Consider the following 25,329-nt stretch of genomic DNA (forward strand, 5'->3'; position numbering starts at 1 on the left):
ATACACCAGGTGTGACAGCCATGGAGAGAATGGAAAATGCATTGATGGTTCTCCATCTGACCCTCTTGGGTGGTGAGTCAGGCACTTATTCATTGAAGCATGTAAGTTTGTTGGAAGTCTGAGCAAATACTTAGAGTGTTGCTCAATTCTCACTGAAATCAGAATGTGCTTAGCTGGTATGGTAAATTAAAGACCTAAAGCAATTTCATGGCTTGTGAATATGCCCCCCTTTCTTTTCTTACAACAATATCTCATAAAACAATTCATGATGTCTTTGTAAAGAAAAACAAATCCCCCCCTTTTTTTTTTCCCTCCAGGGGAAGCTGCAAGACATTTATGGATTCCTATAGTTCCTCAGATAAAGGTAAAGGGAAGGGCTTCCTGTCTGTAGGCACTTCTTCCAGCCGAAGTCAGAGTGCGGCAAAGAGAAGTCCTGCGACCTACAGCCACTCTCAGAAGAAACACAAATGTTCAGTTTACTACAGTAAGCAGAAACCAAACACAGCAGCTGGCAGTGCCATTGCAGCTGCTGATGAGAAACAGAATCAGATTGCAGAGAACCAAACCTCAGCACCAAAAGAGGACATTTGCACTGATGTTGTCAGTGAGAACTGGGTAACTCTGAAATATGCAAATGGCATAAACGTTAACAAGAATTTAACTCTTCCAGAAGACTTTCTGGGTAAAGAAGAAAGTACACTGAAAAATACAGTTCTCGTTAAAAATACTTCTTCAGAGTGTGATCTGAAGGAAGATCTTCAAACATGTATGTTTCCTAAGGAAACTAACCTTAAAACTTCAGAAAATCTAGCTGAGCTCAAAGAACAGGAGTTCTGTTCTGTGAAGATGTCAAAGAAGGTACCTGAAAGTCACTTGTCCAGAAATTCACCTCAACAACAGCCAGAACTGCAAGAAATAAGGAAAATTAGTGGTAATTTTTTCTCAAATTCTATCAGTCTAAATTAGTAAGTGAAATCTTCTGATGAGTTCACTGTGGTCAGGATTTTGTCTTTTGTGTAGGACAAGGGAATTGTGGTGTTTCTTATGTGTTCACTGTGATTTGTCTGTTTACATTCCTGAGGAAGCAGCTTACATTTTAAGTTGTTTTATAAATCATAAATTTGCTTGGTTTACAAATTTCAAGTTTGTTGCCATAGCATTTTAACTGCTAAAATAATTGATGTCATAGATCTGCTTATAAGACACAAATTGCCCTTGTCAGATATTCAGAGGGATCCCAATTTGCTATTTTCAGGTCCACTGAAAATATGGTGGCTGAATCACCAAGCAAGCACATTCAGAAGCAGATATTCAGAACTCCTCAGATAAAACCACCCAAAATAAGAAAAACCTGACATCAGGATAATGTGAACTTTTATTGTGTAGCAATCTGCAAATCAGTGTTTTCCATAATAATTGCATAACTGTATTTTTTTATCTTTTTTTTCTTTTTTTGAAATTTTTGGGGGGGCTAGGCTGCCTGGGAAGTCTTACCTCTTAGCTTCACAATTCAAAATTCTAAGAACAGCAGAAGAACACCTGGGAGAAATTAAAAGCAGGATAAGAGAATGTCCTCTGGAAGCTTGGCTTTACTGAGGCACTTGGCAAAGTAATTGAATGGTGAAAACTGGCATTTGCTGTAGCTGTGGCAGTTTATTTAGGGAGTGAGCCATCAGAGAGGGATTTCAGGCCCTGCTGTCTTGTGTAGTTGCTACCATGGGCTCATTGCTTCTTGTGTTGTTCCCTGTGAGCTATAACAGATAAAAGCATGCAAGCTCAGGTGAAGGCAAGATATTTTCACTCATTCTTACAAGGTATTTTGAGATATGTTTTGAATATTAATATTTTGAGGTATTCTTCATATGCTCCTAAAATGCATTGTTGCTTATTCTTTGCTTTGAATTAGGAGATCATTCAGTATATTCAGTAGTAAAGCACTAAAGGTAATCTCTCTTGTCTATTAGCAGTTGTGGCTTCCTGCACTATCAGGCATGTAATATTTCTGTGTTTCAAGATATTTAGTAGGATATGTTAAGTCTAAAAAGTACCATGTTGCAGTGTTTGTACCTTGATTATCATTACAGACCTGGTTTTGTGCAAACAAGGAGTTCAGGACCTCGGGTACTCACATGTTTGTATGCTGGAGAGCAGCAGAGCATTCTTTAGAGCTCTGACACTCTCCCTCGCCTGGTGTTTCATTCACATGTGCTCCTTTTGCAGTCCTCATGGCTGCCTGCTCCCCTCCAGGGGAGATCTGGTATCTGACTCAGAGCTGGGATGTTGTAGTTGGTTGGCAGGAAACTGTAAAAACATTTGGGTGTGCTTTTCCCAGTTGAGAAGGCCAGTTCAGTTCAGTAAGTGATGACATTTCTCACACAGAGCAGCTGAGAGCCTTGGTAGCAGATCACTGTGGATGTAGTGCAGGTCTCTGAGATACCTGGAACCAATCAGAGGAAAAGTGAATTATGTCCTGTCCTGGCCCAGGCAGAGCAATGTGACTCATCTGAGCTAGTTGTTGAGGCAGGCTTCCTCTTGAATCTTTCATCTTTTGGACTCTTAGATCCAAATAATTCTTCTTCTTCATAAGCCTCTCAAGTAAAAGAACTTTTAGGGTGGAACCCATGCTAAAGAAAGGATGACTTCCCTTTGTCTTCACAGGTCTTCACACACTTCAGAGGTGTCAAGCACCAAGTAAAGGCTGTCCTTTCTCCCCACTCAGCTTGCAGGGGTTTTTTCCTCTTTGTTTTTTAACCCAGTGTTCTCTAGCTTCAAATTCTACCAAGTAGCTCAAATTCAGGTGAGATGAGCAGGACTTGTGTAATCTCTGTATGCGCTGGGAGTGGTGTGCTCATGACCATGAACCAGCACAAAGCTACTTTTTGCAACTGCTGTAAGAATTTTTACATTGTATTAGCTTTTGGTTTTAAAATTTTCCATTATCATCAGCCTAGACATTAGTCTCCTGTGTTTTGGAAAGCAACACAAGGCTGTTTTTAAAGAAAGGTATGTGGTTATGACTGAGAGCCCTTCTCTTCCCATGCAAACAGTTGTTATTGTTTAATTGTAGGGAATAGCCAGCAAGTGCCTCTCAGGAATGAAACAGAAAACTGCGAGACTTCAAAAAAGCAGATCAACCTAAAGCCTTCCACGGAGAAAAAGATTAGTAAGGGACCCAAGGAAGAGACTCCATGCTGTGCAAAAGAGGAGATTACTTCTTCTGAGGTTGGTATTGTGATCTTTCTCCTTTTCAAATTTGAAATTCTCTTTTTATTGTTTATGTACATATATATACACCTATAGGTATGTATGTGTATGTAGGGACTATTTTGTAGAGTCACAGACCTGAAATGCTGTAAATCAGATAAATGAGGAAGAGTGCAATGTGCTGTCCCATGTCCATTGTGTATTAATGCTGCTTTATGGAATGGTGAACAGTTTGGGTAAAAATCAAAACAGCCATATCACAGCCAGAGATTGTTGCTGTTAGAGCAGGCACAAGCATACTGGAATCTAATGCCAGCTGTCAGCCACACTAATGATGTGGGAACATTCTCTGCAGGGGAAGTGGGCATATTGGCCTTCACTTGCAGACCTGATCTCCAAACCCAAGGCTTTGCATCAGAAACTTGCATTTGGGAGTACAGCAGGCAGAAGCCCTTTAGCAGATTATGCAGTTGCTGAGAAGGATCGTTCTTCACCCCTGGTTTCTGAGTATGATAAACACATCAGACTGTACCTTTGTTGCAGGCAGCACAAAACACTAAAAGAACTTCATCAGGCAATTAGTGAACCTGAGAATCTGGATTATGTTTATATTCTGTGTACTGGATATAAATCCCATGGCAAAATGGTGTAAGGAAGAATTGCTTACATTGCTTGGGGAATATGTGAGAAAAGACACGGTCTTGTCTTGCTTTGGGAATTGTTGTTACAAACTTCTTTGCCTGTGTGGCTGATGGTGCTCAGTTTGTTTCTTACATTTCTTGAAATTACTAGTATTTGCTGGTAACTTACTCCATAATTTCCTCAGCTGTAATTCAAATAAATGCCTTCCCCCACTGCCCCCAGTTGCTGAGGAAAGGGAGGATTTATTGCTGCTGAACTTGCACACCAGCTGATCATAAATCTGGCAGATGTTTTTCGTTTTTAGCACATTGGGAATTTTATTGACTGCTTTACTTTTTCTCCCTCCATTTTTTTATTTCCCTGAAAGTCAGAGCTAGATGCTGTGAAAGGGAAAATGCTAAGTTTGGGAATTCAGAAATTCCTCTCTCATCATCTCTTGGTGTCTTGATGGACAGAGTCTTGGAAAGGCTAGTTAAATTGATGGTGCTGGAAAGAGGATGTGCTGTGGAAAGCCACTAAATCATGAAGTAACTATGCATTTGGGTCAGGCCATTTTGTCCAGAGAAATTTAGCTAGAAAAATCCAGTGGAGTTCATTGACTAAGTTAAGTTCATTTTATAATGTCTCAGCTTGTATTTTTGCCTTTAGCAAGAAGATGCATATAGAAAGAAGAAGCCTCAGGATAAAAAGGAAGGAAATGTACCAAATATGAATTGGAATAGGAATAGAACATCTAGGAAAAATAAGAAGAAGAATGTAAATATATCCACAAGGTATGTGTTGCCTCACCAAATCATGAAGAAACCCAGAATTGCTGTAATGTTTCTGCAGGTTTTGCATAATGCATTAGGCAGGATTACTTTATCTATTTAAGTAAACACACATTAATCCTGTCCTGAGCATTTACTTTTAGGAATGTGCACTACTAAATATCACCAGCAAAACAAAAAGTTTTAAAATATTCCATGTGTAAATCTACATGTAGATAGATGCAGCCCATTCTGCATAGCAGTGGTAGCTCTCTGTTAGAGTCTGGAATGTGCTGTCTCTGAAGTTTGGATGGTTAGCTTCCTTCCCCTTGTGTAGTGTTTGGAGAAGTTCTAGTCATGTGTTCTCTTCACTGAAAAAAGGAAAATAAAATTGTTGAAATGATTCCACCTTCAGGAGAGTCATCTGCTATATTGAGTAACTGGGGGGATGTTGTCCTCTACCAACTTTGGGAGAGAAATGTGTAGAAATGAGAGAGTGGCTTTCATTTTTTGATATTATGATTTAAACAACTAGAGCAGCACTAGATTGTAAAGAATGTTGAGTGAGCACTGTGGAAAGTTACTTGTTTTTCCCCTGAGAATTGTGTTAATGCATTTTAAAGTCAGTTGTAAATTACTTTTAATTATTTTTTTAATATATTTTAAATTTAAGTTGTATGGATTATTAAAAAATACTAGTTACAAACTCCTTTTAGAATAGAAACACTACTGAGGAGAAAATCCTATTCCTTCCCTTCCCCCAGCCCTTTGAATTAAAGTCACAATCCCACAAAGCCTTCACAGATTTAATTTTTATTGCGAGTGCTTCTATTGAGGTCAGTGGACTCTAAAAGGAGATTGTAAATCTGAAAGGGCTGTTATACACACATTTCTGTTCATTTTGTGGGAAGTCAGTACACGTGTAAATCTTTGCTGGATGCACACCTTTGTAGATGGGAAGGATAAAAAATGAGCAGTAAAATACTGAAGTTTAGTGTCTGTTCCCTGAACCAATTCAGCAGGTGCTGCTTTCTGAGTTAAGATGGAACTGTTCCATTTCTGCAGAAATTTGACAGCTGACTTTTAATCATTTTTCCTCAATACTCTCTGGTTATGGTATTGGATGTAGACATTTCATTCCATCTTTACTAGCAAAGTTAAGATTGCTCCAGATTGGGATTTTACTCCAGTTATAGTTGTGCCAGTGAAATGAGCACAGGGCACATTTTTCCTTGCATCTAGATCTTTGTACACTGCTAAACTGTGCTTATCACTGCAACATCTGATTGCCTTCTGCCAGGTGCATTAGAGAATGGAATTAAATATGCACATGTCATTTTGCCTCTCCCCCTGAGAAGTAGTAGTCTGTGTGGTAGGATATTGCATTTTGTGAAAGGTTTTTTAGGTTTCTCTAAAGTTGGGGAATAAGACTCCCAAACCTACTGCTTCCTTGCACTTTGCCTTGATAGGTGTGTGAGTTGAAGTGTTTAATGCCTGGAAAGGAAAACTGCAGATGAAATGTAAAATGAAAACATGTTTTTTTTTTTGGGGTGTGGTTCTATTAGGGTCCCTGAGCAGAGTGAGTTGAAGCATATGTGCAGTGAATTTGAAAGGCCGGATCTGAGAACAAATATTGGAATAAGAGCCTGGTGTCCTCAGAACAACGGGGAAAATTGTAAAGCAGACCAAAAAGCTGGGAGCTTGTCCATACAGGGAGAAACAGGTATGCAGTCTTAATTGTCTTAATATGGGGAAAGAAACACAATGTGAATTTTGTGGCAGTAGAGCATTCCTTACTTGAGAGACCTGTGCTTTTCTCCCTTTGAACCCTGATGTGAAGATGACAGGACTGGTATGACACAGTGCCCGAAATAATAGCTGCTCACTTCTGAAGGGCTCTGCATGCTTCTCCATGGAGTTGGTTCATGGTCCAAACCAGAAAATTAATCAGTCTGAAGCAATCATCCATCAGTTCTTGGTGAAGGACAGACAGACTGGTAGTCTGGTTTTGTGTTCCAATAAAGCTTGGATACCTGCTTCCTGCCTTTCCATCAGGATTTTAATCATCTGTTTTCCCTGACTTTAGGGAAGAGGAGATCTGAAGAAAGTTATCAATTTCTGCAGGATTGTCCTTTGCATCTCTGATGAGATAATAGGAGAATCTATCGCTTATGAATTCATTACTTGCACCATTTTATCATGTGCATGTTCCTACAGCCGGGATATGTTTCATGTTTGAAGTATTAAGTGTTTATTTCAGAGGACAGTATGCACTTCCTCTTTGAACCTATAGCCTACAGCAGCACTGTGTCATCACTGCATTCATGTTACTGGGATATCATGTACATCAGAAGCTCCTTATGTTAGAGGCTGGTTTAGTTACTGAAGCTACCAGCAAATATTTCTTCTCTCATCAGTAAATTCAGAGAATCCATGTAAATTCATTATTCAGATTACTTTTCCCTGACAAGATTTTCTTAAATGTTGTGTTGTTTTATTTTGATTGGTTTTTTGTTTTGTTTTTCCCAACTTCTTTAGAAAACTTTTATCAGCGGTCCAAAAAGAAGTGTTTGGAGAAGTTTTGTTCTGATTCAAGCTCAGATTGTGGAAGTTCGTCAGGAAGCGTTCGTGCAAGTCGTGGGAGCTGGGGTAGCTGGAGCAGTACCAGCAGTTCAGATGGAGATAAAAAGCCAATGATTACTACCAGGCATTTTCTTCCATCCAGTAAGTTTTGCAAACAGCTCTCTTCACAGTAGAGCACAGAGTTCTAGCCTTCCTGCTGATTGGAAAGGCCTACCACAGCATGGGGCACATGAACTTGTCTTTTGTAGAGCACCTCTTGGACACACAAGGAGGGATGTAAAGAACTTTGTACTTGACAAGAAGTACCACACATTTCATGGAGATGAAGATTACTGTCAGGCTCCTCAATAAGCAATATGCACAGTTAGTTGTCATGGAAGGATGGGAGAACTGAGAGTCACTCAGAATAGACAAAGCAATTTCTGCCTTTGAATTTGATTCATCACATTATATGGGGGTTTTTTAAAATTAAAACTATTTAAGTAATGCACAAATGAGGAATGTGTGAAAGCAGTTCAGATTTGAGGAGCTGGGTTTGGATAGGTGTATTTGAGGTGTAAATAGCCAGAACATCTGAGCCACTTGACTAGTATGAGAAATGGGAGCTGTGCTTCATTACTGCAATTCTTGAATACCTGAATATCACGAAAGTAGTTGAAAGTCATTGCCAAAATTATTATAGAGTGATGTGGCACTAGAAGTAAATTTTAGAGTGCTAAGTGACACCAGCAAACCCAGCTTTGGGTACCTGCAAAAAGATGGTTTGAATTATTTAAAAATATCCAGAAACTTCATGTGTATTTGTGTATGTATAAAACTTTACGTTTCTTAATGATAGTGTGTGATCTGTCTGAACCTGTGATTTAATAGATAACAAATCTATTTGACTTTCCTGTTTGTTCAAATTATAATGCCTCTTAAGAAAAAAGAAAATAAGTAATTCTAAATTCAGACTTAATTTGATAGTAACAAGGAACCTCTCCTTCAAGACTGTGGTAATCACTTCTAAATCATAAAATACATGTTAAGACTATGGACCTAGGTAGCATGCCTTGAAATTGATGCAGTTAGTGATAATCCAGTGTGAGAGAAAACTTGATTAACACCATTGATAATTCTGTTTGTGTGGATGTATATTCTGTGCATACTTCTTTTTTAAGGATCTTTGATTTTCACAGTCATTCTTTTCTTTAGGAGAGAATATTTCACAAAATGATTTTCCATCTGAAACTCCTATCACTCTAAATCTGTCTCATAACATCTGCAATACCAGGTAAAAAAATTGAATATACACCTGTAAGGCATTAAAGAAACAACACCAACTTGAAGTCTTGTCTCAGTTTGATAAATAATACCTGTTGGCACCTGTTATCTTGTAATTTTTTATGATCATCTGATTGTACTTACTAGTTGGAAAAAGAATCTTCTTCAGTACATGAGAAGATGTAAGCAAAATTGATTATGCTGCATAAGTACAATAAAAGCTTCCAAATGGAAAAAAAATGGAATTTGGTTTTCCACTTTGACTTCTTCCAGATCCTAGCAACTTATATTTCCATTACTGCTTAGTTGTGTTTCTTTAAAAAAGGTGGGAATAAGACTTTCAAGTTGATGCTATTTTTTTAATGGGAATAATGTTCTCCTAGGATATACAGCATGAAAATCGATGATTCCTCCCTCCCCCACATTCTTTTCTCCCTCTTTACTGCAGTAGAGATAGCATCTACAAGTTTTATTGCTGTGAATCCTCATTTCACTTCTCATTGACCACTCTCTGTTTTCACGAGGAGAAATACTCCAATCCTTTTCCTTTGGGATTCTGGTGCTTGAAAATGTTTTATTTGTTTTGACTAGTTCCTTTGATGGGTTGGCTTTGATAAATACCAAATTCACACTCATGTGTCTCTGTGTGTCTTCATGGACATAAAAGTAAACTTACCTGAAAGTTGTTCAAAAATTATAAGAGGTTCTACTGATTTTCATGAACTGCAGCTTGTTTTCCAGTTTTAGAGAACAGCTGTTGAAATAATTTGCAATAGGTTGATACCTGGATAATAAAAATAGGGTGATTAAGGTGTAGTAATTTCATTCATTTTGCATGTGTGATAAGTAGCTGGCTTTTAATTGGAAAAAAACTTTTAAAAATTGCACCGTGGTAATTCTGAAATAGGAAGAATCAGGACAGTGGAAAAGCAATAGCAGTTATGATGGTCATTAGAATGTTTTCTACATCTCTGTATATTTCCTTTGAAATAGTTTGGATTATGAGACTTAAGAAATGAAATTTTCTTTTCATTCAGCAGAGACATGAACAGCATCCCCCAATATCCTGAGACCTTATGTCCCAATTTCACTGACATAGCTGCAGATCCTGACAAAAATAAAGGTCAGTATTAACAACTGAAGCTGTTTTTCTCACACTTTGCCAAGCAGTTTTAGTGATGTTGCTAATTACACATGCACCAACTTGATAGACACATTGTTACTAGAACATACTTGCTTCTAAGCAAGTTGGGTGCAAAGTAAGCAAATGAAGGCTTAAAACCTTGACAGTTTTTGTTTATAACCTTGATATTTTTTGTTGCATCTTCTCTGCATCGAGACAGCATTTAGCTTTCAACTCATGTTCTAGGTTTCTTTCTTTTTTTCATCTTCTTGCTGTGCACAGATTAATGTCCAGAAGCAATGCAGCTGGGAGATCAAGAGCACTGCTTGCTGTGTTAAAGTGAAGCTTGGCACCAAGTCAAACATGACCATTTTTCTCTCTAAATATCCACATTTGGGACTTGCTCTCTTTGACAGCAATAATGAGTGGGGTTGTTTAGCACTGTTAAAATTCTTGAGTTTTCATTGTTTGTATCTCAGAGGGAAGTAATATTAGCTTTTTGAGTGGAATTCATAAAAGCATCATGCTACATGGTGAGGTGGAGTTTGAAAGCTGGTGAGGACATGTGGTTCTTTGGGCAGCAGCACTCCCTGCCCTTCTGCTGTAGGTTTAACCTGTCTGATAGGATACAATTACTGATTAACCTTCTTCCGTGGTAGCAATATTGATATGTATTATGTGAAATAATGAAATAGAGCCAACTTTGCAAGCATTGTCTCATGGAAATTGCTAATTTGGATTTTTTTCTTTTCTCCAGCTGCCAGTTCTCATAGAGTTGATAGGAACCAAATATCTGTGGGCAGTCAGGGCACGCAGTCCATGAAGAGCAGCACAATGAATATCTGTGCTAGAGGCTAAATGAAACATTTAATGAGTTCACAAATTGTCTGGTCAGGAATGGCTCCAGTCTGTTAGAAACCTGACCCTGTTCCTGCTGCATTTGTGTAGTTGGACTACAGAGGTGATTAGTGACTAGTGCCTAAGGGGTGGGCACAAGGAGGCCAGTGGGGATTGCATCCCTGCTGTTTCTCCTGCTCTGTGGAAGTGTGCCATCTAGCACTGGCAGCTGAACACTTAAGGACCCTCAGCAGGAACTTCTTGCCTTGTTTTATTGAATTCTGGTTTCTCAGTTCAGGTCTTAGATATATCTTTTTTAAAATACAGAAATGTTGAGATGCGTTTAAAGATGGGCCTTCATCACAAAAAAATTGCTTAGTAACTCTGGATTTTTTTCTCTAGCAGACAGTCCTTACTGGGGATCTGAGAGTAAGGTGTCAGTGTGACAGAATCTGCGGAGTCTCCTTCCTGTTACTCTGTATTTCATTCCCCTTTCCTTTTTTAGGTCTTTACCCAACAGGAGACTTGTGGCCTGCCCAGCCAGTCTGCATGACAAACAGTTTGAACTACAACCTTGAGAATAATATACCATGCATGATCCAAGAAACCCCCTCTGTCCACAACAGGCAAGTTATGTTTTGTGTAGAAAGTACAGATAATGCTTTGTTCAGTCTTCTGTAATGCAGAGGACTGTACTTTACTCATCATTTTTGTAAAGGCAGATGATAGTTAAAGTCGTTCTGCCACTTCAGTCTTAGTTCTAATTGTTAATGCTCTTCCATGAGTACATTGTGATTAATTTTACTAATACAAATTCACTGCTGTCCCTGTTTATGTATAGATATTCTAGAACTTTTTTCAAGTTTAATTAAATACTTTTGGAAAGCTGTTAAATGCTTTCACTCATTTTGCAGGCAGAGGGCCTGGCTTTGAAATCTGTTGCACTCTTGCTAAATGCATAGCTTGTGTATGCCACATGGTGTGTTATGCAGTGTGTACTTGTGTTACATGGCAGTAACAGACATTGTTATAAAGACAAATATTCCACTATAAAAGTGGTTTAGGGATACAAGTTGGTATGTTTCAGGCTCTGTCTATATTTGGGTTGATCTTCCTGTAGTAATGAACTTGATTAGCTCTTATTTTACACTGCTCACACAGCAAATTTTAGTAATGAAAGATGTGTCACAAACTAGAGAGCAGAAATACTCTGCTCTACACATAGCAGTGAAATATGGCCAGTTCTTCAAGTTGTATCCTGTCATCCAAAATGACAGGAGAAGTACCTGGGGGTCCTGGTGCACAACAAGCTGTCCCTGAGCAAGCAGTGTCCTCGTGGCCAGGAAGGTCAGTGGTACCCTGGGGTGCATCAGGAAGAGCATTGCCAACAGGGCAAGGGAGGTGATCCTGCCCCTCTGCTCAGCCCTGGTGAGGCCACGTCTGGAGTGGTGTCCAGTTCCGGACTCCACAGTCAGTGCAACAGAGATCGGGAACTCCTGGAGCGCATCCAGGAAAAAACTACAAAGTTGTTTAAGGGTCTGGAGTATCTCTCTTACAAGGAAAGGCTGAGGGAGCTGGGCCTATACATCATTGAGAAGAGAGGACTGAGAGGGGACCTCATCAATGTCTGCCAGTATCTGCAGGGAGGGTGCCAAGAGGATGGAGCCAGGCTCTGCTCAGTGGTGCCAAGCAATAGAACAAGAGGCACTGGGCAGAACCTGATGCACAGGAAGTTCCACCTGAACATGAGGAAGAACTTCTTTACTGTGCAGTGACCACACACCAGAATGGATGGTCCAGAGAGGTTGTGGAATCTCTCTCACTGGAGATATTCAACCCTCTGGACACAATCCTGTGCCATGTGCTCTGGGATGGCCCTGCTTGAGCAGGGAGGCTGGACCATATGACCCACTGTGGTCCCTTCCAGCCTTGCCCATTCTGTGACTGCTTTCATACACCTATCTCAATTTGGACTTCATAAGCAAAAAATGCATGCACACCTATGCAATTATGTATTGATATTTAGTACTGATAACTTCAGATAGCTGCTTGGCTGAATAGTAAAATTGAAGTAGAGCAGCTTCTTATGAAATCCTTTTGCAGACTTGGATCCAGAGTTGAACTACTTCAGACTTGCTGCGTAGCAGGGCCTATTTTATTACTGACATGTCCTTAGGAATTACTTTCAAAAAAATCTTCTTGAAATTCTGAAATTATTTTAATTAAAGAAGTATGACCCCTAGAAATCTATGTGTATCTTGGAAAATGCACTGTTTAACAGGACTTTACCACATTTGGTTGGGAAAATGGAAATCCCCATTTTAATTGTTATTCTTAAGCATTCAAATGTATTATGTCTTCTTCTGCCACCTCAAATCACATAATCCTTGATTGTAGGGAAGAAGTACAGTTATTTTCTTTTTACAGGGAAGAAAGTTGAACCCAGCTAGGCATTGCAGGATTCTGGTAGCGTCATTACAAGTTGTTCATTTTCCCAGGGGAAAAAGAGCTCTGTGAGAGATTGCTGTGATTGTGTAGTGGCGCAGAGTAGATACTGGCAAAATTGACAAGTGGAATGTGAAAAGCCTCATGATCGGTTACAGGCATTTTGCATCCAAGAGCTTTACAATAAATAAGTATTTCTAAATAATTTTCAGAAGTTTTGCAAATTGTTTCTGACTGCAGATTTTTTTTGTTTTTCTTGAGACAGCTTCATTGACTGGAATGCAGCTTGTGACAGCCAGTTTTCCAACGTGTATTGTCCACTAGAGATGAATGAATATGGTGCTTTCCCAGAAGGTAGGATGAAATAAAGCTTATTAATTATCACAGAGCATGGTTGTTTTCCTCTCACCTTTTATAAAACAAAAGGTTGAGCTGATCTATACACGGGTGTTCATTGCTTTCAACTTTACATTTTCCAGCAGAGTGTCCTGTAGTAATAAACAATGACTGCATGTGGTGGATGAGAATATTGGCCTTTGTATAGAGCCTGAAAAGGCAGTATGCAGGACTTCCAGAGGGAATTGAGAGAAATGCTTGTGCTTACAGTATTACACATATCTTTTTGTACAATCTTCTTTGTTTCCCCTCTGGCAGGCTTCAGCCTTCCAGTGTGTGAAATACATGGCCTCTTGTGACCAATTATCTTTCCAGGCTAGAGTTTCTTGGCTTGGGAAGCACACTGGCAGCAATCTAGAATTCTTTAGCATTACCTACCTAAGTACTAATGAAAGGTCAGACTGCAGAATCCCAGGCAGCACGCTGATCCCTTGGGTACTTAGAGCTGAGACATGTTGGCGGTGAGGCCTGGGGAGGTTCTGCCATGCACGTTCTGTCTAATAAAGACTCTGTTCTCCAGTAGAGGGACTGCCAAGTCTTTATCCTGTCCTCCTGATAACAATTTGTTAGTGGGTCTCTAATAAAGAGTGGTAGTCCTGTTGACAGAAATTGATACACTTTGCTGCTGTGCTACCCTGACGCTGCATAGAGTCACTGAAGGATTAGGTCAGTCCCAGCCTGGCTTACTCTCAAGAAGATTCAGCATTCCTCCACAGAAATGTTAGTAGTGTTTTATATTGCAAAAGTCTTACTTTGTCTTCTTGATTTTATAAATTGCAGAGAACATGAACTACCCCAATGGCTTCCCAGGTACTGCAGCAATGCAGAACACAGCCTTCATTGACCAGAACTGTCCCTCCACCTGGAATGCTCCTCCCAACATGCCACCTGCCTGGGAGCCTGCCAGTTATGTCAACTCCACAGTGAGTATTGTCACTGTGAGGCGCTGCTTTTGCATGCTCCTTCACAGCCTTCCTCCTGTATTCCTGTCTTTCCCCTACCTGTTGCTTGCATGTTCTTCATGAATCTTCTAAGTATTCTGATGTTTGTGTTTAATGCTGGCATTGGTAGCCCAGGTTTTTCCCAGCTGTTTGTCAAGGATGTTACTGACCTTGTCTGCAAAATTTTGAGATGATCCTTTTGCCTGAAAATTGACTAAAATCAGCTTACACATGGAAAAATATTTTGGGCTTATGTAGTCTACTGAGACTTTTTTCTGTGAAAATCAATGTGTCCACTTGAGGCTAAAACCCAGAAAGTGCAGACAAGAAAAACCCAGAGAGATTTGAAAATTGAAGAGCTGAATGGACAGCTGCTCTCAGGTACTTTACAGCGGGTTTTTTTTGGTAGGAAATTCAAGTGATTTAAGCTGGATTTATGCAGATTTCAGAATCCTGACTTTAACCTGTTATACTCCAGACTAGCCATGTTTCTCATCCCACAGTGCAGTGTAGTAACTTCAGTTCAAGGTGGTCTTTAATTGTAACTATCTTCTCTTCTGCTCATATTTCAAAATCCTGTATTTTAGATTTTTTTTTTAATTCACTATAGGTTTATTTTGAATGAAACTAACTAAAGCAAGAAATATTTTCAACTGTAAAAATGAAAATTTGTCTATGTTAAAAAGTGGCAAAACTGGTAGAAGACTTTTTCCTAAAATAAACATATATTTTATTTCATATTTTATTCAGGAATGCCAGGAAACACAGAAGGTAGAGATTGGAAAATGCATTAGATAATTCAGTTCATTTCCCTGGCGAGCTTTTCTCCACAATACATTTCAATGTTTCATTCAGTTTTAAAAGTCCCAAGACTTCCATGACCTTCGCTGAGAGACTTCCTTGCAGACTAATACATCTTGCCCTCCAGGAGGTTCTTTATAAGCTTTCAAAATTTTCTAACTAAATTCCCTAGCTCCCAATTACAGTCTCATTTTTCACACTGAATATCCCTTTCTGCTCCCAGCATGCACAGTCTTTCTGGACTGATGCATACTTCAACCCTTTTCTTGTCATTTCTAGGCGTCCTTCTCTTTTCATTTTAACTCTCAAGTATGCATGGGGATCTTTGTGTGTCTTCCATTTCTCCTCTATTTTCCCCAACAGTCTGACCAGAACTGAGTAGTATATTGTTGTTAGAGTAATATCTGTGCTGTGCAGGGAGGAGCTCATGTGACTTCATTAGGTGGAGGGCTTTTAAACACACACACACACACACACACACACAGACTTACATTAATGCTGCTGTAATATTTTTGGCAGCCATATTTCTTTGTAAACTCCTCTGCAATTTTCTACTTGTGGATTTCTTAAATTTCTGCATAAATACTGCTTCCTCTCTCCCGTTTAGTACTTAGCATTTCCAGATTTTCTTTGGCAAATGGTCCGTGGTGCAGTTTCCCATGCTGGTTTTGTCTCGCTCTGCAGCCCTACCTCTCAAGCACCCGAAGCTTGTCTCCAATGTCTGGACTTTTTGGTTCCATCTGGGCACCCCAGAGTGATGTTTATGAAAGCTGCTGCCCCGTCAGTGCCACGACTCAACATTCAACCCACGTGGAGAACCAGGCAGTTATGTGTAAGCAGGAATACTATCCAAGGTTTAACCCTTTCCGTGCCTACATGAACTTGGACATATGGACTACAGCAGCCAATCGAAATGCAAATTTCCCACTTTCGAGGGACTCGGGTTATTGTGGAAACGTGTGAAAGGAATTTGATTTAAAAATGTGAATAAAGATGCTTGCAATTTTGATTACTAGAGTAAGCTGGTTGCTGAATAGATTACAATGTTGGTGAATATTTTGGCACTTTTATATTGAAAATAAATTTTTTTTACTGAAGTCTGAGCATTCAGTGCATTTTAAAAAGCACAGCATATTCAGGATGCTGTTATTGTCAGGTGAAGGCTATAAATTTGAAATTCAAATTTTTTATCATCATTAAGGACAGTATTAGTTCTTAAGTGCGTCCATGAATCTGTACTGCACATGTTTCTTCTGAAGTTTACATTCTGTGGTATAAACTAGGAGTGGTTTAGCAGTTGTAGGTACAAACTTACACTCATAAGTAATTGCATCTGTACCAAATAGTAGCTGGGGACCTACCTGTTGATGCAGATCAGAGAGTTTCCAAATGGTGTCAATTCTAGAGCTGATACAGTTGTTAGTGAGTGCAGACTTCTGGCAATAGGAAAAAGGCTGAATTGTGGCTTGTTTATCTGGCTTCAAATTGCAAGCTATCACTTGGACAATGTTAAGCTTGTGCAGTGTGGGTGAGTGGGCATTTCTTCCAGGAACTTTTCTTGTGAGTGACTCCTGGCATTTTGTGTTGTTATTTTTAGCCTTCATGTTGCAGTAGCATTTTCAGTGCATTTAATTGCACTTGTTTAAAATGCCAAAGCTTGAACTGAAAGAAATGTTTCTTTGAGAGCAGAGTTCACACCACTCTCCCAAACAGAATGATACTGTGCTGGCTTATGTTAGGAGACTAAAACTGAGTAGCTGAGCGAGTGCTGCCACCCGTGCCAGGACTCAGTCCACCATGCAAGATGTCTCTGCTTACCCCTCCTGTAGAGCCTTTTCTCTACATGGCAGAGTGTGTCTGGACATCAAAAGGAGGCGGAGGCATCCCTTGGGTTCAGAGATGTCCTTGGCACAAGGGCACTTGTCAGGCCCGAAGAGAGAGTGAAAGTGGATCCAGTAGCAGTTTTGTACAACTGCATAAAGAAAAGCCATAGAGAAGGCAGAACCAAATTCATGTTGTGGTGGCCACAGGCATTATGGCAAGTGGCCGTGGTCATGGATTGCTGCATGGGAGGTTGAACATGAGGAAGAATGATGTCCCTTGGAGGGTGATGCTTCAGGAGAACAGGTACCTCAACAGGTGAAGAGATCTCTTCTTCATGTTCATGGCCTGGCTGAATGAAGCCACATGTGACCTGCTGTACTGGAGGTGGCAGTCCTTTTCCTCATGGGAGGTCACACTGGAGACCATCAGGGTCCAGACACTATTTTGAGGATTCTGCGAGCTTGAGCAAGTTCCTAACTTTTTGCTACCTAATTTCATCTTGCCTTTTATTCACAGAGCGACTGGAAGACAAGAGCTCTGTTTGACAGTAAGAAATCAAGGCTGTTTTATTTCTTTTTATTCAAAGACAGAGCAGAAAAGGCAGTGCAAAATAGTTCACAGCCTGCATGCAAGGCTACTCAGTAATCTGAGCTCTCAGACCTAAATTCTGGCCCTTGCTGAGCTATCAGACCAGCTCCTTTATCTTGCTGGTTTCATCCAGAAATGCCATCCCAGGGCTTGAAATATTTTAGCCAAAACAGCACATTTCCACAAAAGGTTTGTTTCAGTAAATCAGTAGTTCCTGCAAAGTAAGCTTTGTTGAAAGTTACTCTGCCAACTGTGCTTTCACAAGAGTTTGGGTTAGCTCAGAAAGGTGGTCAGGCAGTGGTTGGGAAACTCAAAAGCTCCTACATTTACCTGCTCTAATTGCTTGTGTGGAAGGTGCTCCAAAGCCTTCCTTTGGTTTCAATGTCAGAAAAATGGGATCGTCACTGAATGCTTCTCTGAACTGTGGTGTTTTAATTGCTTGGTCAGGAATTAGCACCTGGGTCTATGGCTGCTTTCCATGATGTGTTGTGCTGGGCAGGAATCTCTTTGACTCGAGTTTAATCGTAACTGCTTGTGATTCTGAAGGGAAGTTCACGTGTTCCTATGAACTTTGATGCTCCTGAAAATGGTACTAAGCCATGAGAACTAGTCATAACCACTGACATGCTTTCTGTGCACCTCTTGCCTATGGTAAGAGACTTCAGGAGGAATAGAGTGGGAGTATAAACCCAATAAATACAGATTTAAAAAAAAAAGTGATCCTTTGGTTTGAAATGGAATGAACTTCTTTATTCCCTGGATAATATTACTTGTTGTATAGCATGCATGGATTTTGGACAAAAAGACACAGGAGAGAGGAGATGATGTGAAAAGATGTGCTTAGCTGCCTTAGTTTATTCTGTTAATTCCATTCAATGTTTCAAGGATATCCTTATTTTCTGTGCACTGAAGGGAGGCTTTTCCTCAAGTTCCAGCGTAAGGACATGGATTTCTTGTATCTGCAACAAAGTAACAACAACCTCAAACCCTGTGGAGTTCTGATAGGCACTGAGTCCCTGTTGTAAGTAAAGTGTATGTTCTAAACAGAGTCAATCACTGGAAAAGAGAGGAAAAATTATGCAATAAACCAAGCAGAGGCACTGGAGAATTCAGGGAGAGCAAAACTGGATAGAAATGTTTGGAAAAGAAGACCTGTGTGAAAAATTCGATCAGACTTGTTAAAAGTGCCAACAAAAGACAAGGGGAATGAGCCACAAAGAGCTTGAGAAATATTGCTAAGAAAGGAAAGAATCATTCCCTTTAATCAAACCAGAACAGATCAAGAAGTTATTCCCCCAGGAGCTGTGTAGTATTAGGCATAGTTTTTCATATAACTTTTCATAACAATAACTAAGGAATGTAACAATCTCATTAAGGTTACTAGAAATAATTGCTGCCATCAGGAGACATCTGTAGCTTAATTAGCAATCCACTTGAACGCAAGTGGGATTGGGCTCAGTTAAAAATCTTTCCTCCTACAGTACAGGGAAAGATGAAATAAAATATCTGCTTGGTGCCAAAGTGATTATAGTTCTGCTGGAGTGAACTGGAGAGGCTGCTCTAAAGACATCTCATTGTCATGAGCAAAGTAATTTCTAACTTCTTGCCTTTTGCCTATAGCGGCACTGGGAGCCTCATTGATCTCTCTGAAACTGGTACTGTTTTAAGAGACTTCAGCAAAAGTTGTTCTTAGTTAACCAAAGAAATGCTTAAAATTGGAACGGGAATACCAAAAATACCAGTATAAAAGAGCAGTAGCTCACACAGTTCACTAGTAGGGCTGATGATGGAGTGGGGGGAAATGCCCATGGGTGCAGTTCCAGGCATTCAGTATTGACTTCTGTCACCATGTAAGCACTACATGGTCTCGGGGCATTCACTGGTTTCCCAAGAAAACTGAGAAGAAGTGGCAGCCACCCCTGCTTTCTGCTCCCAGCAGGTTTGTGGCTTCTTATATGTATATTGAGAATGAGGGATACCACATTACCACTGTCCTTGATTTTCACAGGCCATATTGGCCAATCCTGCCTGGTTGGGCCAGTATTTCCATTATGGCACCAGAGAATATTTCTGGCATATTTCCTGGGGGTCTGTTGGTACTGAGAGGCAGCACCTGGACAAAGCCAGAATCTGTGGCAGGGTGTTTTCCTGGCCCAGCCTTGCTGGGCTGCAGCAGGCCCCTCACAGCGTTGTGCTGTAGAACTGCGGGAAGGGGAGCATCCAGTGTAGTTTCCCTGCAGGAGAGGGGGGTGCTCTGCTGGGACCCTGCCAGGTGGGGCTGGTACAGGGCTGAGCTTGCTCCTGCAGGGAGGCATTTGGAGAGCCCAGCAGCGCGGCTGCCAGCACTCCAGCAGGGGAGCCTGCTTTGAGCTCCATGGGAGCAGCAGGTGGGCAAAGCCGAGCTGCAAGTGCTGCCCGCGGGGCTCTGAGCTGCAGGGACTGGGCTGTCCCCAAGGCAGGCCCACCTGGGGAGCACTGTCGTTGTTTGCTCATCTGAGTTTGTCACAGGTACGGTGGCAATTGGCAGATCTGTCCTACAGCTCCTGCAGCTGGGCCTGGGCATGCAGGACTGTTCCAGCTGCTTGGAGGAGCCATGACCAGTGCTGGCAGAATGAGCCTGAGGGCTCTGAGGGCAGGTGAGAGATCTGACTGCTGGGAGGCAGATGAGCTCATTGGAGAGCTGTTAACTTAATCTTCTGGAAGGGGTGGAAGCAAGGGAGGTTTCCACCACCTACACTAGAGCTGGCTGTGCCTGCAGCTCCACCACCCAACTTCTTTCTGCCTCTGGAGAAGACTTTGTGACTCCTGGGAAGTCATGGCCTTCACAGCACCACGTGTTCCTGCAGAGCCGTCTTACCAGGTGAGCTCCTGGCTGGTATTTATAGTGGTAGGTTGGGTGTTGCTTTATGGCATTTGTTTTCTTCCCTTTCTTGTGAAACACCCATTGTTTATTTTTCTTAGTCACTGAGTCACCTCCTTCTGTTTTTGCCCTTTTCACATTCTTGCTTTGCTTTCAGCAGTTACTGGAAAATGTGCACAGTGGCACTTCCCTGTCACCATGGGTGTGTTTAGCTTCTGCCTTTGATTGCCCTGTCCTGTTGTTCAGTCTCTCTGACCGCTTCTATGGAGAAAAAGGCTCAGGGCAGGGTTTATCACATCCTCTTCTGCAACACACTTGAATGCAGTGAAGGCTCGCTGTTTCCCCAAGACTGCTGTGCTGCCTGGCCCTACTCTGTCCCTATGCAATGCAACACTCACCCTGCCTTTCTGGCAGAGGTTGGTGTCCCAGCAGGAGAAGGAGGTCCCTGGTATTGCTTGGGGCAGTTGCCCAGTCCTGCATGGGAAGAGGCTTTGCTGGGCAAGTCCCGGCAGTGCTTCCTTTGCAAGCTGAGGGTGTGGAGGAGTGGAAGACAGTGGGTGAACACTGTGGAAGAACAGAGCATGGGAGAGGATTTGTTGTCCCAGCCCTACAAGGTGGTCTTGCAACTGAGGTCCTGAGGGCTTGCACGTACCTCTGCAGCTCATTACTAATGTGTGGACACAGGCACTCCTGGCCTGCTGCTGACTGAATCTTGCTGTTCCTCCCTTCATCTCCCGAGTGGGTTTCTCTGCAAAATCTGTCTGTGCCAGCTTGACTAAAACACCTCCTTTGGAACTGTGGGCCACACACTGTACAGCTCACTTTTTCTGCTCTGCTTCATTTCCTACTGAGTTCTTCAGCAACAACAGCAGCACAATCCCTCAGACCTCTTCTACCCCGGGGGTTGCTCTGAAGGTTTTTTCCCCTGGTTGTATGTGGACGTTACTCCCTGGGCTATTAGAGTTTTTAGCAGCCTTGTTTCGAGGTGGTGGAGGTCTGGGTGATTCCACATGGGCCCCTGCACCTCTCTGCAGATTTTATTGCTTGGAGGCTGCCAGCAACCTGCACACACAGGGACCATGCTGGCTTGGAATGCAGGACCTGCCCAGTGTACAAACTAGTGCCAGATGAGTTGTGGATTAGCTTCTCATCTAGCATGATTAGTCACTGTCAGCTAAATTGCCAGCAGCCAGGCTTGGCTTGCAACAGAGTGCAAGTGTTCGTGTCGCTTGGAAGGACAACGTCACCCTCATGAGTGACCAAAAAGGCCCCATCCTCTTAAGTAAATTCAGCTCTTGTGCAGGGATTTTTAGAAGGCAACAGATTTTACACATGACTGTCCCTGCCATGTTCTGGTAGACTGCTGTACCCATGGGCTGACAGGCTGGGCTAGACCTCTTCTCCAACCACTCTGGAAAAATGCTCCGTTTGCTAGGAGCCATTTGGTTTTGATTTTGACTGCATGTACAGTTTGTGAAGGAAGCTAATGCTTTCACATGTCTTTGTTAGCACAGATGTGTAGGGAGCCTATGCCTGGACCCTGCTCCAGCTCTCAGAGACAGCAACATGGAGGGTGTGCTGCCCTCCCTGAGCTGGGCATCAGCAGGTGCTATTTCAGTATTAGAAATAATATTCAGTAACAGTGCAGGGCTATTTCAAAATTGGAAATAACCTCCTTCTCACGCAATGCTGGGGTGCTGCAGCAGTGCACAGTGCCTTACGAGAACCTGCTACCCTGGCTGGTTCTGATTTAGTGAGAAAAATATTTCACTCCATTCACTGAACACAGCCTTGTTAGATGAAAGGTGATTTGAAGTGTGGTGTAGGAAATGCTGAACAGTGCCATGCAGATGTTGAAGATGATAAGGAAAGCTTGCAGAAATGTCAGGAAATGCTGTACCATTCCCACCACTCTCCTCAGATCTGTGAGACAGTGGAGCTTATTGCTCTCTTATCAGCTGCATTCATATGAGAAAGGCATATGAAAGGCATCCAGCAGTGTTCCTCCAGCTGCTTGCAGGTAGGCTGGCTCATTCTGCCTCCAGCCCCTCTCACGATGGCACAGGTACGTCCTGGACGGGGCGCTTGGCACTTGTGAAGGAACAGAAAATGACTTCATTGCTGCCCTGTTTCCAAAGCAGAGTGGGAAGCCCTTGCTTCTCCTCAACTTCCCCCACACTTCTCAGCCACACAAGCCACAGTCTGTGGTGTGAATGGCTTCTGGAGCTCAGTGGCAGTTTCGTATTGATCAGCTCTTTCCAGAGCTGCCTGCAGGTCGATCAGTCCCTCTGCAGACAAGCAAGCAGCTGTTAACCAGAGGAGATGCCAGCCCTACTTCTGTTGGTAAAAGCCTCTGCTTAATCCCAGATTATCTTCCTCCTTTGGTTATTAGCCTTCAGTTAGGCACCTTCCAGTTCCTCCTGTTGGCTAAGGACATGGGGCATTCACTGTGTTTGATTTCAGGCTCTCCCTCGTCACACTGTGTACAGTTCATGCATTTGCCATATGACTTAGCATACCAAGTTTCAGTTTTTCCCATCTGTATGTCCTTGGCATGCACTGCACTCTCCAGGGCTGCTAGAAATCAGACCATAGGTGTCTTTTCCTTAATCAAAGTTCAGTTATCTAATTTTTGCTAATCAAGGTTCAGCTGTCTAATTTTCCCACACCAACCCTCTGGTGAGCACAGATGTTGCTGAGCAATTTTCTCCTGACACTTTGCTATCACTTTCACCTCTCACACATCACACCAAGTGCAGCTGGTCCCCCTCTCCCAGCTTGCAGAGTTTACTTTTGCTTTTGATTGCAGTCTGGAACATCACAGCTTGGTGTGGCCTGGCCTGAGACATCTGTGGCTTGCAGGGTGGCATACTCCTGATGGTAAGCAGAAACCTGGGACACAAAGACCTGATGGAAATGCCCAGGGGATGACAGCCTGCTAAGCTCACGGTGACACACTTTCCTGTCTGTAAGTACTTCTGCCTTCTGAGTGAAGTTTGCAGGCAAGATTATGAGTTTCTCTTGTAGTAGCTGAACTTCATGACCCAGTTTGATATCCTACAGCAATGTGCAACTGGTGATTGCTCTCAATTCACAATAGCATTAAGGAGAGATAGCTTTGTGCCTTTTATAGATGAACTGCAGATGTGTGGTGGAGGGTTTATTTGGATTTGTTTTAAGAAAGTAATCTTTCTATTTACTTGAAAGGTTTTTAATAACAATTCTGTTTAAGTACTGATAAATTACAGTTAGTTGAGGACCAAGTAATGACTTATACAAATGCTTCACGATCCTTAAGTGAATATGATTTTTTTTTTAAATTCATTTCCTTAGTAAAATGTAAGCCTGGATGCATCTTCCAGAATGGCTGACATGACTGATGCTCAGTAAGCTGCAGGTTTGATTTTGGTTGCAAGAACTTCATGTGCCATTTCATATAATAGAGAAACCTGAAATCTAACCAAGTATTTTTTTTCTGATGATCTGATCTGAGGGATGAGTGAAAGGACATGGCCTTTGTTCTGTCCTTCTCCTTGCTTCCTCTTGTCTGAATAGTCATATATCAATTGAACAGCCCCATCAGTGAACCTGTCAAGCAGAAGTTCAGCTGTCTTGGGCAGGCCATCACTCATATTTGATACAGAGAGTTTGTAAGAGCAGTCCTCAAAAAACTAAGTATTGATTTCGATGAATAAAAATAGGAAACAGATGGCATCAATTCCAAGTGGTAAAGTGGTTTTTAACTAGTCCAATAACTAACATTCTCAAATGCCTACAAAATATTACAGTTTTATCTTAGCAAAGATCAAAACAACAACTTTAAAGCACTTGCCAGGCATACACACCCATGTGTTCCAACGGATGACAGACTGAATGTATCCTTACAGTAATGGGACTGAACTTGCCAAATTCCCCCCTGTACTCCTGCAGTGAAAAATGCCTAATGACTGCTCTGGTTGGGTTTTTTTTATTATTATTTTTATTACTATTACTGTGGACCCAGTGTTGCCTCAAACATGCTGCAGGTATTAAGAGAAGTCTGCAAGTCTGGGATCTGAGAGAGAGCCTGGTAAGGAAGCATTTCCTGAGAGGAAGGAGTAGGAAGTTTCTGGAGCCTCCCAGATCTCAAGTGTCTGAGTATGTCAGCATCTACTGCTGTTTAGATCAGTCTGCTTATTCACAAGTATCTATATTAATTCCTAGAAAAATACAGGCAGAAGACAGACATGGCATGCCCAACACAGATTTGCACAAGCAGGCACAGTCTCTCAGACAGGTTGTGTGTATGATGAGTAAGATGACTGAACCCATGGGAACTGCAGCACTGCCTAGCAGCAGGTGGAAATACTGTGTGCCAGCTGCTGCAAGCTCCAAAAACTAGCCTCAGCTGTACAGTTTATTCTGCAAACTGTTTTCCAGTTGTACAATTTATTCTGATGGCAGAGGAGGCCATTTGTCACAAGCTGGACTAAACCTTTTGGACTCCACCCTGTGTGGAGTTACAGTTGAGCTAATGCTTGCCCTTGTGCAAGGTGCTGCCTTTGATTAGTTGGTCTGCACAACAGCTGCTTCTGCTTTCTACAAACACTGCACACTGCTCTACAGTCTGTCTCTCTCTGGTGCCTTGCTGCTCTGCTCTGAGAGCCAAACCCTGTGCCAGAGGAGGAGAATGTTGCTGTGTGTGCCAGGACTCTTGGCCCCTTTTACCTTACTGAAACTTGCCTTCCCAGGACATAGGCTTCTCTTTTGTTTCCCTGGTTTGTGTGTTACATGAACGGTTGTTTTTAAAAAGTCTAACCTTTTACTTAGCTTGATTGAAAAGTGTAATTTTGGCAGTGGAGATGGAAATATAAGCACACTTGAGAAATCTCTGGATCTGGTAATGGTACCCTTCCCCTGCATTCCCCATCAAAACAGCCTGGAGTTGAGTTTCTAGAAGCTCTATATATGAAGCTGAATGTCAATGTCACCTCAAAAAATTATGCAAAAACCCTGTAGCAGGGATTTTTTTTCCTTGATTCTCATCTTTCCCATTAGACTTTATGTATCTCCTGAAACAAAAAGAGAAGGAAA

The 25,329-nt window shown here is 41.7% G+C and overlaps 1 protein-coding gene across 3 annotated transcripts in view; it reads left to right on the forward strand.

The window, feature by feature from the left end:
• TMEM131L (transmembrane 131 like) overlaps window positions 1-16,081 on the forward strand; it is an 80,509-nt gene extending 64,428 nt beyond the window's left edge. For all 3 annotated transcript variants that reach the window (XM_066548198.1, XM_066548199.1, XM_066548200.1), the window contains exons 25-35: window positions 318-931; window positions 3,068-3,222; window positions 4,495-4,619; window positions 6,161-6,318; window positions 7,134-7,319; window positions 8,373-8,451; window positions 9,479-9,564; window positions 10,907-11,027; window positions 13,112-13,200; window positions 14,023-14,165; window positions 15,669-16,081. In XM_066548198.1, coding sequence (XP_066404295.1) covers window positions 318-931; window positions 3,068-3,222; window positions 4,495-4,619; window positions 6,161-6,318; window positions 7,134-7,319; window positions 8,373-8,451; window positions 9,479-9,564; window positions 10,907-11,027; window positions 13,112-13,200; window positions 14,023-14,165; window positions 15,669-15,947 — 2,035 coding nt within the window. In that variant the 3' untranslated portion in view covers window positions 15,948-16,081. The remainder of the gene's footprint in view (window positions 1-317; window positions 932-3,067; window positions 3,223-4,494; window positions 4,620-6,160; window positions 6,319-7,133; window positions 7,320-8,372; window positions 8,452-9,478; window positions 9,565-10,906; window positions 11,028-13,111; window positions 13,201-14,022; window positions 14,166-15,668) is intronic.
• The last annotated feature ends 9,248 nt before the right edge of the window (window positions 16,082-25,329 follow it).

Source organism: Molothrus aeneus, chromosome 4 (assembly GCF_037042795.1).
Source record: "Molothrus aeneus isolate 106 chromosome 4, BPBGC_Maene_1.0, whole genome shotgun sequence".
NCBI lineage: Eukaryota > Metazoa > Chordata > Aves > Passeriformes > Icteridae > Molothrus > Molothrus aeneus.